The following is a 19,966-nucleotide window of genomic DNA, read 5'->3' on the forward strand; positions in this document are numbered from 1 at the left end:
TTTGGATACTGCTGAGATATGCTTCTGCATCTTCTGCAGTATATCAAACACTTGTAATAAATAAACAATTTGTTTTTAATGCACATACAGAGCAATTTAATACTACACTTTGACACGCAGTATAGATATTTAGGGTAGGGAGACAACATAATTTCTGTACAATAGTTATCACACGACTCCTAATATACAGTAAAAAATGTTATAACATCACATAGCTTGATATTTTTACCTATTTATAATTGAAAGCAAAAAATAATGCTAACATGTAACGCTTCTCATTCAAAAACAAATGCCCAATTATCTGGATTTGATTATCTGGACCACCCTCTGCAGAGGATTGTCCAGATAATTGGAGTTGTACTGTAGTTATATAAAGGGCACTGTTGTATTTTTTGTTATGTATGTGTACAAGATATACCTCTAGCCAAGATCTATCATGTTTGACTTATTCTTGCTGTACACCACCTTGAGTGAATTCCTTCAAAAAGGTGGTAAATAAATCCAAATAAATAAATATGGTCTCAAATACTGGGATCAGCTGGTGGGAGATGGATCTTACCTACGTTTTGAGATTTTGAAGCAGCAGTTCAGGCCTCCAAACATACACTGCTATGCTTATCTACAAATAATGCACATACCAGGCAAGAAAGATTTTAAGCAGAGATTGATGGATGAAGAATATTAATAAGTCTGAACCAGTACTGCAAGTCCGCAAAAGGCCTAATGTTGATACTATAAACTCACTTAAGAGATTTTATAAAAGTAAATCAAAGTCACAGAGAGGAGTGGGGAAAAAAATCTCAGGATAACCTGTGCTGGCAAGCTGTGGGCAACAGATGGAAGAGACGCTTTCAAAGTCATTCTTGGCAGTTCATATACAGGAAAATTATAACAAAATGATGTATAGGTGGTATCTTAAACCAGTTCAACTGAAATTTGTTTCCAAATTTCACAGATAGCTGTTGGCGATGTTGTGGGTAAAAAGGTAGCATGGGAAATATTTGGTGGACAAGTAGAACGATCAGGGCATTTCGGAAAATAGTTCAATAACGCATCAAGCATGTTGTTGGGGTGGATCTGCCATAGGACCTGTGCATTTAAATCTTAACAAAAGAATGATAGTAGTAAAGGGGGCCCTATTCTTACTGTACACCGCCTTGAGTGAATTCCTTCAAAAAGGTGGTAAATAAATCCTAATAAATAAATAAAATAAAGAGTTTAATTAGACTTTTTTTTTTTAAATGCAGCAAGCTTCCTGGAAAGAGGGAGGCGCACGCAAGGAAGGCAGATGGCTTGATAAGGTCTGGGATATTATAACCATGGAATTACTAATAGCACATAATGGAGGGGAGATTTGATAGGATTTGGGTGACTTTCCATTGATTATACAGCACAAAGCAGGTGTTTAAAGCCTGAGAACTACTACTACTACTTATCATTTCTATAGCGCTACTAGACGTACGCAGCGCTGTACACTTGAACATAAAGAGACAGTCCCTGCTCGACAGAGCTTACAATCTAATTAGGATGGACAAATAGGACAAACAAGAGATAAGGGAATATTAAAGAGAGGATGATAAAATAAAGGTTCTGAACAAGTGAAGAAGGGTTAGGAGTTAAAAGCAGCATAAAAAAGGTGGGCTTTTAGCCAGTGGTGTAGCAAGGGTGGGGCGGTGGGGGTGGTCCGCCCCGGGTGTCAGCGGGTGTGGGGGGGGGTGCTCCGTCGAGAGCCGACAGCTCTCCTCTCCCGCCACAACCCTGCCCCCTTCCAAAAACCATTCAAGAGTCAATATATGGAGCCCTGGGTGAGGGGGTTGGTTGAGGGTTGGAGGAGTATGGGGTGCTTTGACTTTGGGAGGGAAAGGAGGGTGAAAAAAAGATACAGGGGTAAAACAATGTGGGTTATTGTTGGAATAATGTCAATTGCAGCATATTATATAATAGAGTTGAATAATTGCTTGATCTAAAAAAAAAAAGGTTAATAAAAAAAGCTACTTTAGTATAGGATACTAGCACAGAGAGGCAGTTAAAGGCTATTATGCCTTTCTGGAAATCTCTGGAAACCCATAGCTTTGGTGAACAGCATAGTCACGTGACCCGTGTGTGTGATTCTAATGAAATGATGATTCCAGAGGAGCTTGTATCATCAGAAACTTGCTTTATTTTGATGCCATAAGCAGTAACTGCACCCCTTCCCTTACTCTGGATAGAGTGGCTATAAATACTGTGCCTAGACTTGCAAAGAAGTGGCAACGCATGTATATTACTTCATGGTGTGTTTTTACTGCAATGCTTAGTCCACAAGGATGGTTCTTCAAATAACAGCTTTCATAGCTTGGAAGAGTACTATCAGGATACTACAGTAATTTACCGGGATCAGACAAGAACATCCCTGCATTCTGTAGTTTAAACTGGGGGAAGGAACACCATATGCCTCTCTTGTCCTTACCGTCTTTTTATACCTGTGTAACAATTTATTTCCATAGTTTAATTAGTGTTTATGCAAATTGGCCTGTGGATGTGGTAAGTGATCAGTGAGAGGGTTTTTCAGTTTAGTCATATTTGAGAAAAACATTTTCTTTAGGGCAACAATCTGCAGTCCTGGGAAATATCTGCCAACACTATTCTAATCTAATATGGGCATTTTTATTCTGCTTAACCAAGTTGAGGCTTAAAGTGGATAACAATCAAAGAAATTCGGCCATATCCCTCAAAAATACATATTCATCAGAAAATACAGTAAAACAAAAAGCCCATGATTAAATTCTTAATATAGATAAAATAAGTTTTCAAAGGCACATCTAAAAGACTAATAGTATTCTATTTCTCTCAACGCACGCAGTAGCCTATTCCATAGCTCCAGTCCCCTACCAACAGATCTCTTTCTTGTTGAAGACTTCCAACAAAACGAATTTGAAGGAATAGTCAAACTTCTTGAGATGAATGTAAGAGTTTAATGGAGAAGTATAAAGAAATTGATGCACAAAGATAGTCTGTAACAAAGCTGTATAAAATGTTAAAAATGAAATACAAACATTTGAACTCAATTCTTGCTTTTATGGGCAGCCAGTGTAACTTCCAAAGCAATGGAGCGTCATTGATCAATGGATTTACCTCCGCAGACCAATTTAGCCTTTTTATCCTGCTTCCAAGGGTATATTCCCTCACAGTGAATGCCGAGATACTAGTGGCTCTCTTAGTACACCACCAATTACCCCACACAAATATTCCCTCTAAGGTAAACTGGGGGGGGGGGGGTCTCCACCTGAGTTCCTAACATCAAGGGTGGTGCAGCAATATTACTGTTTCTTTTTTACTTTCTTTTATTAACAGTTTCATATGAATACATGTTCGACTTCAACAGAAACCCATCAGGAACATAACATTCAGTAGATGCATGTAGTTTCTTCTATGCACCACCTACAGAAAATGTAAGCAGTATCCCCTATCCCATCCACCCTCCCTTCTCCACCTCTGTCCAACCCTAAAGCAAGCAATAGTATGGAAACAGAAAATATATTTATTCAAGTAAAGCTACTTTAGTCCCCCTCAAGTACAGTTATTACTCCTTTTCCAGGACATTAAGCCCCTTCAATGCCTCTCAAATGATCAACTAGTATAGCAATATCGTTGTTTTAATCAAAATCACAACTGAAAACCGTGATTGTGCTGCATCAGCCCCCTTAGTAGGAACGCGGGTGGCAGATTCCTGTGCACCTTAGAGGGACCTTTCCTCGAGGAGCTAGTAGTAAGCATACCTGCCAGCAAATACAAGCAGTGGCGTAGCCACAGGTGGGCCTGGGTGGGCCAGTGCCCACCCACTTAGGGCTCAGGCCCACCCAACAGTAGCACACATTTAGTGGTAGCTGGTGGGGATCCCAAGTTCCGCCAGCTGAAGTCTTCCCCCTGATGGTAATGAAAATACTATTCTCCACGATACTGGCACCTGTGCATGCTCAGTTTTCAGCGCATCCCTGCTGCAGACTGCCAAGGTGGAAAGAAACTTTTTCCTGCCATCTGAGATATTTTTTTGGTGGTGGGGGGGGGGGGGGGGGGGGGAGAACATTTGGTGCCCACCCACTTCTTGTCTAGGTCCACCCAAAATCTGTTGTCTGGCTACGCCCATGAATACAAATCCAAGATAAGCTTTCTGAAGTTACTAATACCCACAGGGCCATATTAATCCTAAGGTTTGTTACCAGACTGGTGCAGAAATTGTACATTTTTCTTACATTTACCAACCATGCCAGCTTTGAGTACATCTATATACCACAGCATACTCAGCAATAAAGGTTATAAGAAGATGCTTCAGTAAGATTTACCTTTCCTCTGCTCCGGCTGCTGATTGTTTTGGTGGAGTATGGGTTCTATATCGCTCTGCTTGTCCTGTAGTGTTTCACTGGTGTGGGTTGGTTTGTGCTCATTATGCAGTTCTACATTCACCTTAGTTTCCACTTTCAGTCTGCACTTTCCTCCTGGATCCTCAGTGTCACTTGTTACGCATTCATCAGGCCAATATGCTTTTACATGATTGGGCACAGAATCAACTGCAAGGTAAAAACCAAGATAATAGCCACCATTACTGGGCAGGGGCGTAGCCAGACCTCGCAGTGGGAGGGGGCCAGAGGCTGAGGTGGGGGGCAAGTTTGGTATGCCACCCCGCCGCCAGCCACCTCGCCGCTTCCCCTGCTGCCCTACCACTGCCCTGCTGCTCCCCACCCACTGCTGCAGCAAATACCTTGGCTGGTGGGAGTCCCCAACCCCCACCAGCTGAAGCCTTCTCCAGCGCTGCCATGTTGCCTGCCCTGCTCTTTCTTCCTCCTCACATCCTGTACGCTCCTTTTAGTGAAACTGAGCAATTTCACTAAAAGGAGTATGAAGGATGTGAGGAGGAAGAAAGAGAAGGGCAGGCAATGCGGCAACGCTGGAGACCGGCAATGGACAAGGCTTCAGTTGGCGGGGGTTGGGGACCCCCGCCAGCAAAATCAGGGGCCCAGAGGAAATTTGAGGCGGCCCAGGCCCCTGTGGCCCCTCATAGCAACGCCAGTGTTACTGGGTATATATAGCATCTTCCATCTAAACAACACGTTTTATGAGTTTATACAAAGCAGCCACCTCTACTAATTTTGGTGCCTGACTGGTAAAACATCTTGGAAAAGGAACGAGGAAAAACAATATTGCTGCTATTGAGTTAGTCAAGAGCAAGGAAGATTAAGGAACTTGCCCAGGACTGCAGGCTCTGAACTCAGGCTCATAGAATTCTTCTCATTTACAGTTAATTTTCTAAATCATAATACCTCTGGCTCCTCAATAATATAACTTTTGAAATATGCAATATCTTTCAAAAAGGGGAGTCCTAATGAGTTACATACAGAACACGTCAGGAACACAAACACAGCCATGACTAGCATGGAAAGTCTATTTTACATCTTCTGTAGGGGAGAGAGAAGATGTAATCATATTATTATTAATAAATTACAGTTAAATATACTGAAGTATGAAGGGCTCACAATTGGATTTATTTTCTCCACTGATGATACTGGGAGAGCTCTGTTCAAAAACCTTGAGCAGTACATTGTAAAACCACCCTGAACTGACTTGTTCAATGCCACTCAGAGGCTATGGGGTAGTCCAATGTTTAGTTTATGGGTCTTTTAAAAGGTTTGTTACCTTTGGATATTGAGTGACAGTAGAACAAGAAATTGTGCTGTGTCTCTCTCTGAGAGTGGCACTTTGTAGTCACTCTCAGTGTGTGGGCAAGTTACCTTTGGGTGTGCTGTGCAAAGGGCCTCGCTCACTGTTTTGTTGAGTGGGTGCCTGCCATTTCTTCTCTGTTTCCACGCCGTCATCCTCGCTGTCTGATGAATGAGAGGAAGCATAGGAGCTGCTGTGCTCATCCAGGGACAGCTCACTGTCAGAATCTGAATCTGCAGATCAGCCACAGAAGTTATCAGAACACAGATGCACGGCTATCATTTGATAAAACGGCAGCCTGCAACACGTTTTCCATTTTCAGGCTCATTGATTTGCAAGACTGGTTTAGAAGGACAGAGTTGTGTGCCCATTACCTAGGCAGCCAAGATGGTCACCCTTCTTGCCCACATCTTGTGAGGGATCTGGTAGGGAATTGCTTCATTAGAAATGGCAATAACTCAAGCATTACCTGCAGCAGCAAATTACCAAGGTGAAGGTGTGTGTGAGGGAGAGCTAGAGGAACTTAAGGAATGCAGTGGAGCAATCCCCACCGTAAAAGACTCTTTAAACCCTTCACCTCTTTGACTTTCTGTACACTTTTGTTTCCATTATGAATGGATATTTTGAGATCTGAAATAACAGCACACATCTTGGGCCCTAAGGGCTTAAAACACAGCTAGTTGTACTGGCATAAAGCAGAGTCATCTGCTCAGTACAATGATTTTACATAACTGCAAATATAATGCAGATTTACTATCCATTTCTTAAAATAATGGTGAAAACGTCACTACAAGCCTTAAGGAAAGGAAAGGGGATGGGCTTGATATACTGCTTTTCTGTGGTTCCAATCAAATGGTTTACATATTATACAAAGGTACTTATTTTGTACCTGGGTCAATGGAGAGTTAAGTGACTTGGAATCACAAGGAGTTGCAGTGGGGATTGAAGCTGGTTCCCCTGGTTAAACCATAAGAACAAAAGAGTTGCCATACTGGGACAGACTGAAGGTCCATCAAGCCTAGTATCCTGTTTCCAACAGTGGCTAATTCCTGATCACAAGTACCTGGAAAGATCCAAGAGCAGTAAAGCAGTAAGATCCCAGATTTTATACTGCTTATTGTAGAAATAAGCAGTGGATTTTCCCACGTCCGTCTTAATAATGGTTTATGGACTTTTCTTTTAGAAAATCATCCAAACTGTTTTTAAACCGTGCTAAGCTAAATGTTTTTACCACATTCCCTGGCAATGAGTTATAAATTCAATTACATGTAGCAGTCTTAGAGCACAGTAAGGTTCTGAACACTGCAGAAATCTGCATATCAACATTCAACTGATTATATAAAACTACTCCTGAGACCATGTGTCTTTTATTTGAAAAAACAAATCCTTAATACTGAGTATACTCGATAGAGGTGGTAAATGTTTCTTGGTTAAAAAAAAAAAAATCATAGCTTCTGTTTTGCCCAGATTGTGTTAAACCGTTCAGGGCAATCCAGTTTTCAACCAACTTAACTTACATGAAACAGTCTGGAACTGGTCTGAGATATGCAAGTCAAGGGGGATTAGAATCTTGATGTTGTCTGCATACGCGAACACGCTGAATTCTAATGTTTGTAATGGGGACAAACATCCACTGAGTACTAGGTAAAGGCACTTACTGCAAGAAAAAAGTTCAATTCTTGGCTGAAGAGGTCAGTTTAATTCGGAACCTATGCTGCATTTACTGGAATCACCAAACAGAAAAATCCTCCCTCTCACGGGATAATCCACAAATGCCAATATTCAGTACTCCCATTAGTACTCATTGCACACTGGAGTGTGGGAAGTTTTGTGTACTTTATTGGACATAATTGGGCAGATTTTTATAGACAGAAATCTATGATTACATCAAGCTCTACTCTATATAGTTTTAGCTGCATTAGTGGCTCGACTTATAAGATGAGAATCACCCCCATATTGTAAAACTTAACTCCAGTGCAGAGTACCTACTAATGGGATTACTGAGTATTGGTATTTGTAACCAAAAGACAGTATTAAAGTATATATATATAGTACTAAAGAATATATTACATTCTGTTTTTCTAAAGAGGTTTCCTTTTTCACTTCATTTACCATTTGCCTTTGTCGGATTCCGACGGAAGATGGAGGAATCTACTTCTGAGCGGCCAGCACGGGCTTGGCTTGAGGAAACGCTGAGCTTCTGGGTGGCTTCATCCCTACCAAAATAAATATTTCAGACTATATCATCTCTAACATGTACAACAAAACCAAACAAAAGAATGTCTTCTCACTAGACTGTCTTATAAAGGCAAACCTAAGCAGGATGCAAATGAAAACCAGAAAGGAACCTGCAGAATTAATGATTTTATGAAACCAAGCAAAAATCAAAACAGCAGAGAGTACTGGGTTAATGGAACTGAACATGCGGAAGGAAAGAATAGATCCCAAAAGCCATGCAGTCACCACCTGATTACCTGAGAATATAAGCAAGGTAGCTATTCTGGCACTTGGCTGACCTGATGGTGCTCTCCAGCGAGGCTGTAGATTCACCAATGGTAGTGCGGTATAAGTTTGGTTCCTCCATATATGTATTGTTACAGTTCAGAGAGCGCTGGTAACGAGAAAGAGAACATTAGCATCTGTCTGAAGCGGTTACTTCTTCCTACCAGCCAGTGACCTGGGAAATGCAAACTAAACCATGCCAGCAAGAGAAGCTGGGACTCCATTTTACAAGTTCAAACGGGAGGTCTAATTGTAAATCACTTTAGGGTTTCTAGTGTGTTATCGGAAGTCAAAACAATTCAAGTCATAACCTCGTCAAGAAAGAAACACTTCAGACTCATCAACAGGAAGACTGAAGTGTTTCCAGGTAGGCATCTTTTTGAGCTGGTGTGGTACAGTAGATCTTACTTGCATCCACATTTTAAGTCAAAGGAAAAGGAGAATACCATTCAAAAGGAATCCTGTTCCACACAACTCCTCCAAATACATAAAGGAGGGAAAATTCCCCTAAAATGTTTACCTAGCCAAAGGAGCGCATGTGGGATTTGTCATGGATTCCACTGGACTGACAGACACTACCTTTATCACTCTCCCTCAACTCAGTTTCTTTCTAAGTTTGCTGTGCATCAGAATCATGGGTTCCTCTATATTTTTGCTGGTGCAGAGCGTAAATAAGGGAAGCAAGAGGCCCTTAAGCCCAAAACAGCATCCAGTCACTTCTTTGAAGATACTTGCTGTGACCTTCTTGGGTGTGACCTCATATGCTTACTTCCTGCTTGGTTGACAGACACAATATTCATATAATTTATATCTAAAGACTTATATATACTCAAATATTCTCAGCAGAGCAACAAAATGTGCTGAGAATCTTGGGAGTATTCATAATAATTTTACAACAGAATGATCCAACACAGAGAGAAATTAGATTCCGCAAGGCCAGCAAAGGGCTCTATTCAAAGGCTTCTAAGCTAGATGACTCCTTTCATAAATATGTTTCTAGGCTAATTTCTTACAGTTAACAATGTAGCTCTTGTTGTTGTTGATTCATCTGGAAAAGCCTTCTTTCCCGTTAAAGTATTCTTCAAGTGCTTTCGAACTTCTTTGTTAAATACACAATGGAAAAAGAAAATGAAGACCCCCTGGATTGTCAAATAAAACAAAGTAGAAGTTACACATCAGAGAATTGTTGATTCAAAGTGAAAAGTAGATTTATATGTAGCAGTACAACTAGAAATGTAGTTACTGTGTACAGCAGAAAAGATAAATATTGTCTCATTTGTGCCATAGCCCTATTACAGAAAAAGCCAGTGTTAACCTAAGGAATGGAGGAGCAGCTCAGAAGTGGGTTGTGAAGAAGGGAAGCCATGGTATGACTCTTGATTCTCTCACTGAGATTCATGGATTGCATTTATGTAAGAAGGGCAACATTTAGACACCAAGAACGTGTGTAAATGACCAGAATGCCAACATATTCACTCATATGTAGGCACATTCACCTGTAAATGCCAATATTCCAGGTATGTGCTATTCTATAATGTGGCACTTAAATGTAATGGCGTGTACTTTGAAGATGGGTGGCGCACAGTTATGCATGTAAATTATGGAATACTATAATTTACATGTGTGTGTGTGTTTTTTAAATCAATCTAGGTACAAACATTTACACTAGTTCTATGGCTGGTTTAAATGGCCATGCTGAAAATACAAACTGGTACTGTATAAATGAAAATAGGTGCCTACTTTCCTTTACAGAAAAGAAACATTAGAAAATGAAGGCAGATGAAGGCCATATGGCCTGCCCATCCATACCACCTACTATTCTTTCCTCTACCTTAGAGATTCTATGTACTTGCCCCAAGCTTTCTTGAATTCATATACAGTCTTCGTCTCCACTATCAATGCCAGGAGGCCGTTGTACATATTCACTACCCTTTCCTGTGGAGAAGTTTTTCCTTAGGTTATTCCTGAGTCTGTCCCCTTTCACCTTCATCCTATGCCCTCTCATTCTGTGCATTTGTGCCATGGAGGTATTTAAATGGTGCCCCTTTATAGAATTACCCCCCCCCCCTTTTATGGCTTGGGCAAGTCAATATCCCCTGGATTCTATATATGGTGTCCAAATTTGGGCACACTTCTGAGATGCGCATGCAACTTAACAGCCAGTTAACCATCAATAACTGGATGCTAACAACCAATTATTGAAGTTAATTGGCACCAATTAGGATTTGTGCTTGCTATTCTATAATGCTAGGTGACTAAATCCCATGGTGCACAACTCAAAAGGGGGTGTGGCCATGGGCGAGGCATGTGCATTTCAAAAATGTTGTGTAGGTGTGTGAAGTTTCAGTAGGTGTAAGTCTGGTGCCCGGAGTTGGGCACGGGAACCGGCGCTAAGTGCTATTCCATAAAGGGCACGCAGCCTTTGCAGAATAGCGCCTAGCACCCAGTCCCTATGGATAGAAATTCCATGTGTAAAGGGAAAAAGGATAGTGATAGGAGTATGCTACTGTCCACCTGGCCAAGATGAACAGATGCAGAAATTATTAGAAATTAGGCTAACAAACTGTAGAACACAATAATGATATTCAATTTTCAATTACTCCAATATTGACTGGTTAAATGCAACCTCAGGGCATGCTAGGGATGTAAAGTTGCTTGATAAAATCAAGGACTGCTTTATAGAGCAGATGGTTCAAGAGCTAACAAGAGGGGGAATAATTCTAGACCCAGTCTTTAGTGGAGCGTATGATCTGGTGCAGGATGTAATGGTGCTGGAGCAATTTGATAACAGTGATCACACAGGAAATCCAATACATTAGCATTAAGGAGACTATGATAAAATGAGGAGCATGATAAAAAATATTTAGAAGAACTGCAAAGATCAAACATTTATATCAGGTGTGGATGTTATTCAAAAATACCATCCAGGAAGCCCAGGTCAGATATATTCTATGTATTAAAAACAGAAGGACAGCCAAACGACAGCTGGCATTGTTAAAAAGGGAGGTGAAGGAAGCTATTTGAGTTAAAAGAAAATCCTTCAGAAATGGAAGAAGGATCCGACTGAAAATAACAAGAAACAGCATATGGAATGGCAAGTCAAATGCAAAGTGCTGATAAGGAAGGCAAAGACAAATTTTGAAAAGAAGATTGCGTTGGGGGCAAAAACACATAATAAAGCAAGAAGCCGATAAAAGAATCAGTTGGACCACTAGGTGACTGAGGGGTAAAAAGAGACACTCAGGGAAGACAAGGCCATAGTGGAGAGCTTAAATGAATTCTCTATAAACCTGGAAGATATAATGGGGCAATTTGACAAATTGAAGAGTAGGAAATCACCTTGACCGTATGGTATACTTCCCAGAGTACTGATTGAAAAATGAACTTGCAGAGCTATTGTTAGTAATATGTAATTTATCTTTAAAATCAAGCATGGTACCGGAAGATTGAAGGGTGGCCAATGTAACATCAATTAAAAAAAAAAAAAAGGGTTCCAGAGGTGATCCAGGAAAATATAGAACAGTGAGCCTGATGTCGGTGCCGGGCAAAATGGTATAGACTATTATAAAGAACAAAATTACAGAGCATATACATAAGCATGGTTTACTGAGACAAAGCCAACATGGATTACATTTTTTTGAAGAGATGACTAAACTTGTGAATACAGGTGAGCTGGTCGATATAATGATATTATGTAATGAATGAGAGAATGAGTATTGCATATAAGTGAAAGTGTATGTATGTGTGAGTAATTCTCATATACGAGGACATAGATAGCTTCTGTTTGTTAATGGTAAAAAGTAATTATACATTATTTGTTAAGCTTGTCACTTTATTTGGATTGGGAGCACTGAAGATTGCTCACTGTTGTTTATATCAGCACATGGGAGATTTTCAATGACAAAGAAACTTATCCACCTTCTAGGAATAGCCTTTAAACCCTAGGGTTAAAGGCTCACTTAGGTGAGTCCGTACTCTGAGAATTTCTCCTTTTCATACAAAGCTTTTTATTCATTAATTTGATTTCATATGAAGTTTTCTACCCACAACCTCTTAGATAGTTCTAAAAACCCTGGTTTATATTAATGATTGATGATTTACATACCAGTGGTATAGTGCGGAATTATATTACTATACTCAGTATAGCACAATTTCTTTATTACCGTATTTCCTAAGCATGCTTCCGGTACTGAGTTACAGCAAAACAATGGATTTGCAAAGCTTGTGCAGCATGAACAGTCAACCAGATTTTAACAAACTACACAGCAGCTTAGGTTTAAATCAAATGATCTTCAGATGGCTGATGCAGAATCTCTTCTGACACTGCCAACCAGTAGCTCAAGTTACTTGGAATTTAGTAGTTAGATTACTATAAATCCCTCCTTAAAAAGCAAATAAGCTGAAGACGCAGACACTAGTCTGTATTATACCGGTAGAGAAGACTTACCTGTGATAATATGTTTTGTGTATACAAAAACAAATTTAACAGATGATTTTAAAATCTGACAGAGAAAACATTTTCAGAAATGAGTGGGGTAAGTGCATAGCTGCAACATGCAGCCTAAGTATTCATTATATTTATCACTTACCGTCTCAATAAAAATGCTCCAGGCTACAAACAGATATGTACAAGGAAAGGGTGCAAAAATCAAGGCCTCATATTCAGAATATCCACAATAATTTACATCAGGCGGTTCCTAAACCTGTCCTGGGGGAACCCCAGTCAGTCAGATTTTTAGGATATCCACAATGAATTTGCATAATTTGTCAGATAAGATAGATAAGGCAGTGTTTGCAGATCAATATCATGAATATTCATTGCAGATATCCTGAAAACCTGACTGAAGGCTTGGGAATCACTGATATACACATTTGGTCTAAGAAACAGATTTGTTTGCATATTTTGTTTCTCCTGAATACCTCATTGGTTTGCAGCCCTCAAAGGGCTGATAACTGCACCTATGGTGTAAAGTGATGCCTGACACACAATTCCTTTCTGACACAACGAAAGATAAGGTGAGGGGAGAAGCATTGTTGCTTCCAGCACAAAGGAACACGCAGGAGGGGCTGGAGATTTAATATTACAAATAGAGGGTAAAGGCCAGAATACTCCAAAATGTAAACACTGATAGAAAATCCTGGATGCAGCTGGTCCAGTAACTTCGGCCTCCAGCAGTTAAAATATTCCCAAAGTCACTACAGACATCAGTCATTCCAACCTAGTTTTAACCAGAATATTTTAGATCCCCAATCTAGTATTTTGATTCTGCATATGGACCTGCACTAGGATTTTAAAATTTCACATCTTTGTACCTCTCAGGGAGCCTCTTACTGATTCCTCTGCTGTCAGGGAGCACCTCACCCACTTGCTGCCAAGTATTGGCTCCCAACTTACTCCATCAAACCCCCAGTACCGTGAAGTGTATGTGCTACAGGAAAGACAACAATTCACAACTTCCAGCAGGCAAGACATAAATGAGAAGAGGAAGGAATGACATGTTCTACCTGTAAGCAGCTGAAGATGGCAAACAAATAATGAAATGTCATGACATCACTGTTCACTGCCAAAAGCCCAAGTAACCAGGTGCTACTGATCAAGAGCAGCAGGATGAAGGCTGTTCTCAGCACAGAACTAAAGGGAATCAACACAGCAGTGTTACAAACACAAGGACAGACAGTGCTACAAGCAGTGATCATTGCAAACCACAGAGCCTAGGCCACATTCACCCTGCTCTTCCTATCAATGCTAACTCTACTACATATGGATAGAGCCTCCATCCAGAATGTGTTATGGGCAACGAAGAAAACTATCCAATTTGCACCTGTGTTATTATGATATTTGGTTTATTCCTTTCAATAAGGTATTTAGGGCCTCTTTTACTAAACAGCGCTAGCGATTCCCAGTGAGGCAAATGTGCCGCAGACCCTTCATTTTGAACAGGCTGTATCACATTTGTTGTGTGGGAATTGCTAGCGCGATTTATTAAAAGAGACCCTTGTTTTCCCATGAGGGCAGTGAAGAATTGCTTTTCTTTGGATGTTGTTTTCTTTCACAGTGTTAACGTTTAATAATCTAATCTTACACTTAAGAGTTAAAATACCGCAGCTGGCAGGGATCTCCAAGCCCCACCAGCTCTGGAAAAAAAATGCATTTTATAATGTGTAAGTTTGGTAGCAGAGTGGGGGGGGGGGGGGGGGGGGGGGGAGGGAGGGAGGGAAGAAGGGAAAAGGGTACCCAGATATTATTTATACCCATTATATTTAATTAATGTTTACACTGTACTTAATTTTGCTTAGTTTTACTGAGTAGAAGAGTAGGTACCTTACTATACTGGGTTATACTGATTTGTGTATTTCTATATTTTTAAAATAAGATGTTTTAACCTTACACATTGTATTCAACCTTAGAATTGCCCGATAGAGCTCTATCTGATTTCCTTTAAACAGTATCATAACCAAGACAGACTAAAATTCTAGATATAATAATTGACAGATGTCAGGTAGCAGTGCTTCACCTTTACAAGCTATTTGCCCTGCAATTATTAGCAAACAATTGTGCTTTATATCGATTTCTGAAGACGTGTTAGTAAGCACTCTGATTTTGCTTCTCCCCTTTCTCCCAACCAGACTGGTTTACAAACTAAATTTGGGCTGTCTGAAGACAACAGCAGTGAGTGGCTGTTGTGGAGGACAGATGGAAAGTACAGATGACAATGGAGGCCCAGAGGAACCAGCAGTTAATAAAAGGCCTAGGTGGGAGAGGGCCAATGGTGTCATGGAGGCTGGTACCTGACAGATAAGGGGGAAAGAAGTGGTAGAGGGGTTGTGCTGGCAGGAGTACATTTTCTTGGCTGTTTAGTCAATCCTAAAACAAACTCACTGATGACTTTGGGGAGAGTTATCAACATGGGCTACCATTAAGATGGGTTATTTTACTATTAACTACTACTACTACTTAACATTTCTAGAGCGCTACTAGGGTTACGCAGCGCTGTACAATTTAACAAAGAGAGACAGTCCCTGCTCAAAGAGCTTACAATCTAATAGACAAGTGAACGGTCGGTCCGATAGGGGCAGTCAAATTGGGGCAGTCTGGATTCCCTGAACGTTAAGGGTTAGGTGCCGAATGCAGCATTGAAGAGGTGGGCTTTAAGCAAAGACTTAAGCAAAGATGGGTTATTTTACTATTAACCTATGTTATTAGTAACTAGGTCTCACTGTACAAAATGGGATGTGTTAAAATAGTACAATTTGGGATAAAATAACCTGTCTGAACAGTAGCCCAGGTTGATAACTATGCCCCTTCATTATGCAGGTGATAAGTATTGCTGAACTGCAACAGCAATCTAACCAAATGTGTCTGTCTGCAAACTCACATGATGCCAGTCTTTTCCAGTGAATGCTGTCTCCGTCCACAAGAAGCTTTTGCTGCCATTACAAAAATTACAGTGTTGATCTATGGGAAGAGAAATGTAAGTAGCATGAGACCAAACAAAGCAACACATTCATTGCTCTTGAATCTCCCAGAAAGTTGCACAGAGGGCATCAATTTCCAGATACAGAAGGTAAGAAATGAACAAATAGGATTATAGCCAAAAATAGATGGCATCCTTTTAAGTACTTTATAAAACGTACAAGAGACTCAGAAAAAACTTTATGAAAAATGTAAACAGCCCTTTATTAATCCAACAATATCCATAGTCTCTCCAGCAGGGTTGAGCTCCCATAGAAAGAAGAAGTGAACAACCTCATACAAACAAACATTTAAAAAAAAAAAAACCACCCCAAAATGTCCAATCAACTCCAAACTGCCATAACAATTTTATACTCTTTGCTTCAACCACTTTCACCCTCCACGGACTTTTCTTCAGGAAGCAGACCCTAGAACCTGACATAAAAACAAAGAAACACAAGCAACATATAACCCCAAACAGATACAATACAAAACATATACATTAAAGGCTATAAAAAGTTAAATCACTAGACTGCATCACTTCCCCCCCCCATACTGGGGCAATACGGCAGAGTTTCCAGAAGATCATCAATGCATGCACACTCAATTCTTAACGATGCCCATGCATGTGTGCTTGTTTCCTAAAGGTGCCCGTGCATGCATGCTCAATTCCTAAAAGTGCCCACATATATGTGTTCAAGAAAACATATACTCAATCATGCATACTCAATAACTGCGGTCCAAAAACCATGCCAAGACCACGGCTGTGCCGAAAACCATACATGTGAATGTGCACCTTATATCAGTGCCAAACAATCAGGGCATGCGCACCAAAACAATCCACACGCGCCCAACTTTTAGATAAAAAGGGGTCCATCTAAGAATATACATAATCTAAAAACTATACTTCCTATAGGAACACTTGCAATTCAATCTCTGAATTTAACCTGCTGCAAAGGCCTCAAATACAAATCAACTTACGCATCCAGCTTTTCCTACATAAACACACAACTCTGGAACGCATTACCAAAAGCCTTGAAAACGACACATAACCACCTAAACTTCTGGAAATCACTAAAAACTAACCTATGCAAAAAGGCATGCCCTGCCGATCCAACCTAAATACCTGATCTCTGCGACACAACAAAATTAAAGTATGTTATGGACATAAACTCATTTTCTCTGCTGCACGCTCCCCTAAACGTGACTTTACCACAGGAACTCTACCCTCCCACAATATCACTTTGTAATGTTCTCACTGGAGCCGCCAAACGCCTTCCGGTACTATGTAAGCCACATTGAGCCTACAAATATGCGGGAATATGTGGAATACAAATGCAAGAAATAAAATAAAAAATAAACCTCAAAGTGGCCAAAGTTTTCCATGTAAAAATGAAAAACTGTTCCCATTGTAACAAATGTTTATTCAAACCATACCCTCTCCTGAGGAGTTGTTCCAAAACACTGAACTTAAGATGTACCCTACGATCTTTTTCTTCCCAGTGTTGGGTGAGAGGGGTTACCCTCCCTGTGATACTGAATAGCTGAACAATGCTCACTAATGAGAACTTTCACTTTTCTCAACGCTTTCCCAATATATAAAAGGATGCAGGGAATTACATGAACAGCCCCTTCAGATTCACAATCTGTAAATTCATGCAATTTATGTGCAAACAATAATCTAGAATGTCAAAACTCAGATAAGTGCCCAGCACTTACATATGCAGATTATAGAATACTGTCATCTATGCGCCTGACAGAAGTTAGGTGTGAGCATTTGCACCAACCTTTGAGTTAGTGTAAGTGCTTGCACCTAAAGTTAGATGTGTAACAGTGGACTTTCGCAAGTATTCTATGACAGCAACTGTGCGTGTAATTGCAATTACAGAATTTTTGCTTAGCGCACACACTTTAGGCATCCTTTTGAGAATGACCCCCCTATGGGCCTTATTCTATAAAGGTTATGCTCTTAAATTAGGAGCCTACTCTATGCTCCAAAATAGATTATGCACCTAATTTATGAGCATTCATTTTAGAAGCATAACCTCTATAGAATAAGGCCCTATGTATTTATGCAGAAAGACACAGTAAGATAATAATGAAAGAGAACAGACATTGATAAGCATCACACAGTCAAACTTACAGTTACTAATACTATAATGGGCCCAGCAAAACTCCAAATGAGGGTGTCATGTACAGAAAGCCAGCAGAAATCTGGGTTGCCGAAGCCCTGGGGATCTAGGCCAACTGCCAGCCCTAAAAAAGAAAGCAGTTGTTTAAAAAAACAAACAAACAACAATCAGGTTGCAAGGAAGACAGCCATGATATGCATAATTACATTCTGATTCTCCTGGATCCTTCAGGTATGCTCTGACCGGATTAGATTTTCCATAAGAACCATGTTTCCATAACAGCCCCACCTAGTAGCAGACACACACTGCTATATGGATTGCTCCAGAATAAAACAATCTGTCTGTCCTGATTTATAGTTCCAATCAATGCTATAATGAGTTACATAAATTTAATGCCTTGCAGAAGCGCAATTTGCAAGTGGGGACTACAGAAGCAAAGTGCTGGACACTGATTTTTTTCAAAATTTTCAACTTATCTATTGAGATCTCTGTGTACCACTGCTTGGCAAAAGTTACTTACAAATTATAGAAAAATATGGAGGAATTTAATAAAAGAATCAAGGTAATTCTAACCTCTTACAAGTCCATATCAAAATACTAAAAACCATAGTATCAGTTGCAGTTTATTTCATTTCTTTTTTGGCTGAACACCTGGTAGAAGAATACATCACTGTAAAATTTTGCCTGTTTAGGCAAAGGAGGTTACAGAAGTTTATCCATTAAAACTTGCACAAAAACTGTTTAACATGTGAGATGATAATAATGTATTTTGCACTGTAAAATGAGTTAACACACAGCAATAAGATTTTGAATGAGCGTTGTAAAACACTCTTCTAATAGTGTGTCCATGAAATTATTATGCATCACCATGCAATGGTTGGAGAGCACAGATTCCAAGGTGATAACAGTTCCTGAAGAGCTAAACACATCCACTCTATATATAATCAACTCATCTCTCTCTTTCATGGATCTCAGTGGTGTTACTCAAAGTCTCAATACTTCATTGTCCTTAAGCGTTACACACCCACCTCATCCCAGATCCCCTATATTAGATGTTATATTAGAAGTTCATGATAAGATGAGTCCTCTTTGTTGTTTTATATAAAGGAGAAATATCAAATAAAAGTTATATTTGCTATGAAAAATTCTAGTGGAGATAAGAAATAATGAACAATTAAGGAATACAGGGGACCTGTGATGAGGTGGGTGTGTAAAACTTAAGGGCAATGATGTATTGAGCCTTTCAGAGACACCACTGAGGTCCATGCTAAAGTAAGAGAGAGAAGAGTTGATTATTTATAGAGTGGATATGGTTAGAGAGCATGCACGTATCAAGAACAGTTGGGTTTGTTTTGGAGGGGGGGAAGCTTTTATTTTAAATGATGAGGTGCTTTAGCAATGGCTTAGTCAAGATCAGGAGGCGGGGCTGGTGGTTGGGAGGCAAGGATAGTGCTGGACAGACTTGTACGGTCTGTGCCAGAGCCGGTGGTGGGCAGCGGGACTGGTGGTTGGGAGGCGGGGATAGTGCTGGACAGACTTGTACGGTCTGTGCCAGAGCCGGTGGTTGGGAGGAGGGGCAGGTGGTTGGGAGGCGGGGATAGTGCTGGACAGACTTGTACGGTCTGTGCCAGAGCCGGTGGTGGGCAGCGGGACTGGTGGTTGGGAGGCGGGGATAGTGCTGGACAGACTTGTACGGTCTGTGCCAGAGCCGGTGGTTGGGAGGCAGGGCTGGTGGTTGGGAGGTGAGGATAGTGCTGGGCAGACTTATACGGTCTGTGCCAGAGCCGGTGGTTGGGAGGCAGGGATAGTGCTGGGCAGACTTATACGGTCTGTGCCCTGAAGAGCCCAGGTACAAATCAAAGTAGGGTATACACAAAAAGCAGCAAATATGAGTTATCTTGTTGGGCAGACTGGATGGACCGTGCAGGTCTTTTTCTGCCGTCATCTACTATGTTACTATGCTATTAAATGATAGTGCCCCCCTCACTGCACCAAAGGTGGGCGTTGATCCCCTATATCCAACAGATTTTTAACCTCAACCAAAAAGCAAATAAAGAACCGCTTCAGCTTTCACTTACATCCTAACAAGCTGTATAAAAAGAAAGTAAGCATGCATAGGACATCAATGATTATCACAGCCACACTTTTTTGATAGCACCTAGTGGCATGACCCTATATTAGACAA

At 40.5% G+C, this 19,966-nt stretch overlaps 1 protein-coding gene across 1 annotated transcript in view; it reads right to left on the reverse strand.

Annotated features, from left to right (window-relative positions):
* Nucleotides 1-19,966, reverse strand: part of CELSR1 (cadherin EGF LAG seven-pass G-type receptor 1) — a 329,426-nt gene that overhangs the window by 14,093 nt on the left and 295,367 nt on the right. Inside the window, 8 exon segments of the mRNA XM_030217205.1 lie at nt 4,323-4,547; nt 5,766-5,927; nt 7,807-7,910; nt 8,211-8,305; nt 9,210-9,335; nt 13,702-13,828; nt 15,573-15,652; nt 17,793-17,905. Of these exon segments, the coding sequence (XP_030073065.1) occupies nt 4,323-4,547; nt 5,766-5,927; nt 7,807-7,910; nt 8,211-8,305; nt 9,210-9,335; nt 13,702-13,828; nt 15,573-15,652; nt 17,793-17,905 (1,032 nt within the window).

The sequence above is a fragment of the Microcaecilia unicolor genome, chromosome 10, assembly GCF_901765095.1.
Source record: "Microcaecilia unicolor chromosome 10, aMicUni1.1, whole genome shotgun sequence".
Classification (NCBI taxonomy): domain Eukaryota; kingdom Metazoa; phylum Chordata; class Amphibia; order Gymnophiona; family Siphonopidae; genus Microcaecilia; species Microcaecilia unicolor.